Here is an 8,502-nt window from a genome sequence, read left to right on the forward strand (position 1 = left end):
GCATCTCTTGGACACTCGTAAGTAATTTAACGCTTGCCACCAATATCTGAGCCCCTTTCGACATCTGGCCTAAATAACAATATTATATGAAAAACAACACTAAAAAATCAAATCTATAATCAAAACTGTAACCGCTTCAAAAGTTAAATAACCCTAATATATAGTATAAATCTTCACACGAACCTATATTGAAAACCATTTCCTGAGCTCTATTCTCTGTGCGAAGTGATTTTTGGAACACTTACCTATCTCTCTCCCTGTGATTGTGACCGCGTAAATCTCTTGAACGTATCCATTCGATCCTTTTGTGCTTGATTTCATTATATATAGTCGTTTTATTTTTATATTGAAATGTCAGAAATAGATGGTTTCATTTACTGGTTGGTTATTTAAAAAGTGTTCTGTTTATTTTATATTATTATTTTTTTTGCTATTTTATTTCAATTTTAATTAGTTATTAAATCAATCAATGTTATAAAGAAATTATTTTGGCTGCAGTTAAAAATGAAAACAAAAAAAAATATTGTTTAAATGAAATTGGACAATTTTCGATATTATTCGTAGAGTGGTGGAAATATAAATAATTGAAACATAATCATTCCCCCACGGAGAAATCAAACTCACAACCATCGCGTTAACAACCAGACGCTATAACACAGCCCTACAACAGTTCTCTATAATTAAAAACAAAAATACACGTTTTTCCACATCCCAAAATACAATTGGCCAAATATATCAACATTCTAAGCGATTACTTCCAACTCTTCGCTTATTAAAAAGGCACGAGCGATCGTCCTGACGTTGATATGTGGTAGACTATTTGAAAGCTCCTCTCAGATATATTGAGTCGAAATAGCTGTGCCAGTTTGACGCCGTTACATGTTGGCTTATGTTGTTACTGGCGTCATTAGTGGATGGTGCTTTGTGCTGGAATTTGTGTTGTGTTGTGTTGTGTTGGGATAATCAAATTTTAATATGTTTATACTTGTATAGTGTTGTTAGGAAGGGAGGGGGTGTTGTGTGAGAGCAGTTTGATAAAAAAATGATTTTTAATTTAAATTGCAATATGTGTATTTAGTTTTTTGTAGCTTCACGTAGTATTCCGCATATATGTGGGTAGGAAGTGGGAACCTGACAAACTAGTGCTATTAAAACACTTGCGTTCCCCTTTTTCGCCATGTTCTTGAGGCGTGGTGTTGAATAGCAAAACTCAACGCCGGGGTTTGCTTCGTTACCAGAGCGAGGAAATGAAAATATTAAATATTTCCTTCTCCCGAGTGGGAATCGAACCCACAGCCGTCACGTTTATAGTCGCACGCTTGTACCCCTGTGTCACGGCGGCCTCAGAGTATATATGTTTATAGTAATATTTATAAAATAAATAATATTTTATCGACACCTAATGTTCGATAAATCAATTTACATTCATGTTATAGTACATCCATTAGGACATAGAAGGTTGGATCATTTATTATCCGTTTCAATTAGTCCTATTAACGTGATATATTGCCTTCATTGGTGAGTGCGTTAGGTTATTAAATAAATTACGTGACAGTTTTTCAATAGTATATAATATGATATATATTTTACATGCGGTTTTGTCCACGTGGTTAGAAATAACTAAGATATGTATAAGAACTGAAACCAGTCGTGGTGCAGGGGCACAAGCGTGACTGTCAAAGTGATAGGTTATAGCGGTTGAGATGTGATACCACTATTTAATATGATCTTATTTATTTTACACTAAATGAGTAAAATTAAAAATCCAAATTTTTGTGGAGAAATTGTCCAAATTTATTTAACTCACAGATACGTGAAGAGAAAATGATCACAGAAGGAAATAAAGAAATTTAAATAAATACCAATAGAAACTACAAGCTAAACTAGCACGTAATAGCAAGAAGTTAAGGTTGAGAATTGAATGCAAGCTAAGAGAGCAATGGATACACAAGTGAATGTCGCAAGCGATTCTAGCCGACTCTTTAAACGTGGCGATGCTAGCTAGCAGCCTACGACACGCATAGCAAAAAAACTCGGAACAGGTTTGAATTGTTCCAATGCGCTGCGTGCGGATGATTCTAGTAAATGTAATAATATTAATTTTGAATAAGTAATGTTCCCTACAGTACTCCCCCCCAGAGACCTGGTTAAGGGCGATAGTAGTCTGGAAACTTGACTCTTCTTCCGCTTCTTGTCCGCTTCTCAAGTGTCTGCTCCACGTCAGGTTGAGAGATAGCCTTTGGTGCTGCTATTATCCTCTTTGATGCAGGAACGGCCTCTCGCGTAACATATGCGGGCTTGATCCTGCCCACACTAACGTTATTAGGCTTACCACATATGTCTATTTTGAAATATTTAGGAGTCCTCTTGAGAACCTTGTATGGGCCTGCATAAGGTGGTTCCAGTCGTTTTCGGACGTGGTCCTGCCGTAAAAAAACATGTGTTGACTCTGCCAGGTCAGTTGGCATATAAAAAGGACCTGTCCTATGCCATGACGTGGGCTTCGGTGAGAGTCGTGCCATACCAGCACGAAGACGAGTGACCAGATTTGTGATATCTGCAGTCCTGTAGTCTTCTGAGGGTGCCAGAAATTGCCCTGGAAGTCGAAGGGGCTCCCCGTAGACCAGCTCAGCCGCTGAAGCCTGAATGTCATCCTTCCAAGCGCTACGGATGCCCAGCAGCACTAAGGGAAGTGCTTCCGTCCAGGTCGAAGAGGGATGGCACATGATAGCTGCTTTCAGCTGCCGATGGAGTCTCTCGATCAAGCCGTTGGAAGCTGGATGATACGAAGTAGTCGTAAAGTGATGTGCACCAACCATGGCTGATAGTGCCTTGAAGAGATGCGACTCGAATTGCCGACCCCTGTCGGTTGTAATTCGAAGAGGGCAGCCAAATCTTGCTATCCAACCAGAGAGAAGAGCGGTAGCACAGGAATCAGCTGTGATGTCCTTAAGTGGGAATGCCTCAGGCCATCGTGTGAAACGGTCGATGACAGTAAGGCAATATCTGAAATCAGACGAAATAGTTAAAGGTCCGACGATGTCGAGGTGGATGTGTTCAAACCTCGATGTAGGAGTTGGAATTGAGGATAAGGGAGCAAGGGTATGACGGTGAACTTTGCTCTTTTGACAAAGTACACACTCTCGTGTCCACTCTCTACAGTCTTTGCGAATCCCTGGCCATACGAATCTCTGTGTAACCAGCCGCACTGTAGCTGTCCTACCAGGATGGCTCAAGCTGTGTAAAGTTTCAAAAACTTGTCGGCGAACTTCTCAGTAATGAACGGGCGCGGAGAAGACATTGATACGTCACAGTATAACTTATGGTTAGAGTCTGGCAAATCTACCTTAGCCAGTTTTAACGATGAGCCTTTTTGAAGCAGACCTAGCAGTTCAGGATCAGTATCTTGAGCAAGTGCTAGAGCCTGGTAATCAATAGATCGACTCACCTCTTCCAGTCGTGACAGAGTATCAGCCACTACATTCAAACGTCCTGGTAAGTATTGAATAATAGTTGTGAACTGAGAAATATAATCAAAGTACCGATATTGGCGCGGTGAGCATTTCTCCCTGTTAATGTTGAATGCATATGTGAGAGGTTTATGATCCGTGTGAATCACGAAGTTTCGAGCCTCAACCATGTGTCGAAAATATTTAATGGCTTCATAAATGGCTAACAGTTCTCTGTCGTAAGGACTATACTTCTTCTGCGCAGATGTTAATTTTTTAGAAAAGAAACCAAGAGGTTGCCATAAGTTATTGACACGTTGTTGAAGAACTGCTCCAATTCCGACATCAGAAGCATCAGTGGCAATAGCTAGCTCTGCAGAAGGATCTGGGTGAGCCAGTAATGTGGCTTGAGATAAACAAGTCTTACATTTTTGAAAGGCTTCCATCATCTCCGGTGTCATAGTGATCGGCTTAGCTCCTTTCATCTTAGGTCCTAAAAGCGCAGCATCTAATGGTGCTTGGATATTTGCGGCGTCGGGAATAAAACGCCGATAAAAATTGAACATACCGAGGAAACGTCGTAATTCCTTAGCAGTTTTCGGCACATTGCACTCCTGTATGCTCTTTACGTTCGTCTCTAAAGGTTGAGTCCCAGAATCTGACACTAGGTAACCAAGAAATTTTACCTGTCGCTGCCCGAAGACACACTTGGATGTGTTTATCAAAACACCATACTCTTTGAGCCTGGTGAAGAGTAGTCTGATGTGGCGCTGATGTTGTTCTTCAGAACTGGAAAATACCAAAATGTCGTCTAAGTAACCAAAACAAAAGTCATCAAAATCACGTAGCACTTCGTCCATGAACCTCTGAAAGGTTTGTGCTGCATTGCGCAGTCCGAAGGTCATGTACGGGAACTCGAAAAGTCCAAAAGGAGTTGTAATGGCTGTTTTGTGGATATCATTGACGTGTACTGGTATTTGATTGTACGCCTTGACTAGATCGATAGTTGAAAATACTGTACAACCAGAGAGTTGGTAGGAAAAATCCTGGATATGGCGTATCGGATACCTGTCAGGTACTGTGCGAGCATTGAGTGCTCTGTAATCACCACATGGTCTCCATCCGTCGTCCTTCTTCTTAACTAAGTGCAGAGCGGACGACCACGAACTGTTAGAGGAGCGGGCAGTTCCCTGTGACAGCATATCGTCAAATTCTTTTTTGGCTGCTTTCAGTCTAACTGGGTCTAAACGACGAGGTCTACTGGTAACCGGTGGTCCGGGAATGGTTTTGATGTAATGCACGGTATTATGCTTAGGTAAGGAAGACGTACCTGATGGTCTCGTTACCTCTGGAAACTCATGAAGCAGCTGATGGTATTTTGATTCTCCCGAAATGGCTTTGACTGACGCAAGGTCATCGGAGATATCTTCTTTTATTGCTTGCACTGACAGAGTGGTATTTCCATCGACGAGTCGCTGACATCTGCAATCTACAAGAAGATTGTAAAATATCAAAAAATCTACGCCGATAATGGGCTTTGAAACATCAGCGATGGTAAATTTCCAGGTGAAAGTACGTTTCAGTCCTAGGTCTAAGTGCAATAATGTAGGACCGTAAGTATGAATGACTGTACCGTTCGCCGCCATAAGTTCATACTTTGTCTTGGTACAGGGCGCCTTGGTAGCCAACCGTGGAAAAACGCAGAGATCCGAGCCAGTATCAATGAGGAAAAGCATTTTTGAAATACGGTCGGTAATGAAAAGACGGCCTGTAGGTAAAGGGCAGACGTTGGCCGCTACTTCCGGCTGCCCAGAGAGTTTTCCGACTCTCCGTAACTACATGGCTGCACACATTTTTTAGCCTTTGAACCAAATTTAAAATGGTACCAACACTTTTGCCGGGTAGTCGACTTCCTGCGATGTCTGGAATGGCTCCGGGAACGCTCTTTAAATTTTGATGAGACCGAGTTGTGACGTACCTGGGTCGAGAGTTCCGATACCTGCTTGGTCAGGAGTTGGATCTGCTTGGCCATTTCTTCCAACATGGAGGATGCAGGGGGTGTGGCCATCGCAGATGTGCTTGCGACCTGTGGTGATGAGGGTGCTATCTCATGCACCTTGTCTGCCAGGTCAGCTAATTTTTCGATAGGCAGATCAGGCTGTGAAGCTATAACCGTTTGAATGTTTTGTGGTAACCTACTCGACCATAATGTTTTTAAAAAATCCTTGGGGACAGATGAACCCGCAAGATCTTGCATGTATCGCAGAAACTGTGATGGCTTGCGATCACCTAGCTGCTCGTGCCTCAGCAACTGCATCACTTTCTTTTCTTGAGACGCAGACAATCTTTTAATCAGTTGCGTTTTAAGAGTGATGTATTTATCCGTCTCGGGAGGAGAAATGATAATATCCTTCACCTCGACAGCAAATTGATTATCTAACTGAGCGGCAATGTAATAAAATTTTGTAGTATCACTTGTTATATTAGATAAAGCAAACTGACCTTCAATTTGTGAAAACCAAAGGGCTGGTTCTTCCGGCCAGAATGGTGGAATACGCACGCCAATTCTGCACACGTTGGATGTAGTCGCGTCCTCCATCTTGTGTCACAGGTCACTTGCCAAGGTCGTTAAAATGGCCTCCTGCCGTTTTAAATCTTCTTGCCAGCAGTAAACGTAGGTATTTATTGTAGTGCTCACCAATTTAGGGGTCACCAATATAGCGGTTGAGATGTGATACCACTATTTAATATGATCTTATTTATTTTACACTAAATGAGTAAAATTAAAAATCCAAATTTTTGTGGAGAAATTGTCCAAATTTATTTAACTCACAGATACGTGAAGAGAAAATGATCACAGAAGGAAATAAATAAATTTAAATAAATACCAATAGAAAATACAAGCTAAACTAGCACGTAATAGCAAGAAGTTAAGGTTGAGAATTGAATGCAAGCTAAGAGAGCAATGGATACACAAGTGAATGTCGCAAGCGATTCTAGCCGACTCTTTAAACGTGGCGATGCTAGCTAGCAGCCTACGACACGCATAGCAAAAAAACTCGGAACAGGTTTGAATTGTTCCAATGCGCTGCGTGCGGATGATTCTAGTAAATGTAATAATATTAATTTTGAATAAGTAATGTTCCCTACAAGGTTATGGGTTCGATACCCACACGAGAAAATAAGTACCGCCAATCAACACGCATTGTTTTCAGAATTTGGTGGAAAATGCACGATGCTAAAAATATGTACCTACTTCTATATTTAAAAAGTTTTCACAAATAATATTTTTTTCATGACATCAAATAAATTACTCAATTTTGATAGATTTATAAAACTTCATACATTTTTGAAACTTACTCATATAGCAAAAAAATATACTAAAATAATGAACGAAACATTTAAAACAAAGTAAATTCTATTTTATTCGAACAAGCAAACTTTTAGAGTAATGTACTGAAGCGCCAAATATATTGTTCAATTAAGAAATGAGAGCTTAAAAACTTTTAGAAACTAAAAAATAAAATTTTGTGTGCTACTATTATGCAAAAAACCGAAAATTTTACATTCATTATTTCTGCAGCTTCACTTTTTTTCACACAGTAGTGAAGGCAGAGAAAAACTAGTGTCATGTCATGTCGTGTCATACTCCGTTCTCCACTTTCCACCAGAATTCAATTGTTCGCTGGAGGTACTCAGCGTTGCGCTATGTCTTGCCTCGTTGTTTGCCTCGCGTTTTTAATGCAACAAGCTGCAAATTTATTCTGTGATATAATAATAAGTGAATATTTTTTGGAGTGTTATCGTTACTCCAATTCTTACTTCTTTGCAAATTTCATGATTCTAGGTCAAAGGGCCGTACACCTCAATATAGATTTTGAATATCCTGCGAAAGTCGCGGTCTTCGAAAACGAGCATTTACTAGTAAAAATTAATTATTTTTGTGCTCCATAAGAGAGCTGAGTATTTGTTATTAATTCGTTAAATCGTTCACGTGGTATTGATAAATAAAAGTGGTAACATAAGTCCTCATAAGTGTCCGTCTATTGACAGACACACTAACAACAAAATGACACTTTAAGCGTTCCGTTATTTTATTTTGAAGAACGGAACCCTAAAAAGTGATAAATAAAAAATGTAAAAAACGTAATACAATCCCGATTCACTATCTAAAAGAATGGAGTAATATTATACATATCCGTTCAACGTTTTTACTAAATAGTTTTCATAAAGAATAAAATAGCAATATTTTCTTACATTGTCTATCATTAATTTTCATCATAAAAATTCACGCTCTAAAAGCACAAAATATTCCACGTATTGTTTGTGTTGTTGTTTAATCTCGGCTTTTTTTGCAACTATCGGCGAGTTATTGCTACGAACTCAACCATGAGCCCGCGGTGGCTGAAGAGAAAAGACGTATAAGAACAGTTACTTGAGAAATATCAATAAATAAAATGTTAAAATCTTCACGCATACTAATTACTTAAAAGCATAAACATAAATAACGTAATGTTAAGATTCTCCATTCTTTACATTATGCCAATTTCAGAAATATCATAGTCAATATAGAATTTCACCAAATTACCAAAAGTATCGAAAATGAACAAATAAAAAAATAAAAGTTTAATTATATTTGTTGTATAGCAAGAACGTGGAAACCGTGGGAAATTGTATAAACGTATAATCTTTACTTATTTTGATTTATCTTTCTTCGAAATATATTTCAATCTGTAAAATTACGTTTTAAAACTTATATCCACTTTTACTATAGTCGTAAATATATTAATTATGCATTCTTAGCCGGTGAAAACTCTTACATCTACCTTAGTAAGACATAAAAAAAGATTCCGACGAATTGAGAACCTCTTCCTTTTATTTAAAGTCGGTTTATAATACATATAGTATCAAGTATGTGTAATATGAATATTATATTTAAATTCCAAAAATAAGCTACTGTAACAAAACTTCTCAATATATTTTTTTTCCGAAATAAGCTCAAGTAGAGTGAGGAGCTTGGATAGAGATGTAGAGGCTTGTAGAGGTGAGCGTT

The 8,502-nt window shown here is 38.8% G+C and overlaps 2 protein-coding genes across 2 annotated transcripts; both read right to left on the reverse strand.

Moving 5' to 3' along the window:
- Positions 1-2,147: 2,147 nt before the first annotated feature.
- Positions 2,148-2,819, reverse strand: LOC146538041 (uncharacterized). The gene has a single exon (XM_085187013.1). It carries the CDS (start codon positions 2,817-2,819, stop codon positions 2,148-2,150), a length of 672 nt encoding a protein of 223 aa, XP_085043139.1.
- Positions 2,820-5,244: 2,425 nt separating this feature from the next.
- LOC146538042 (uncharacterized) lies at positions 5,245-6,048 on the reverse strand. Its single transcript, XM_085187014.1, has one exon. It carries the CDS (start codon positions 6,046-6,048, stop codon positions 5,245-5,247), a length of 804 nt encoding a protein of 267 aa, XP_085043140.1.
- Between the last annotated feature and the right edge of the window lie 2,454 nt (positions 6,049-8,502).

The sequence above is a fragment of the Heliconius melpomene genome, chromosome 6 (genome assembly GCF_056956725.1).
Source record: "Heliconius melpomene rosina isolate 202511_hmr_F chromosome 6, ASM5695672v1, whole genome shotgun sequence".
Classification (NCBI taxonomy): Eukaryota; Metazoa; Arthropoda; class Insecta; order Lepidoptera; family Nymphalidae; genus Heliconius; species Heliconius melpomene.

Bases quoted from the DNA above. Each gene is read 5' to 3' on its own strand.
- LOC146538041 (XM_085187013.1), bottom strand. From the start codon at position 2,819: ATGGTTGGTGCACATCACTTTACGACTACTTCGTATCATCCAGCTTCC.
- LOC146538042 (XM_085187014.1), bottom strand. From the start codon at position 6,048: ATGGAGGACGCGACTACATCCAACGTGTGCAGAATTGGCGTGCGTATT.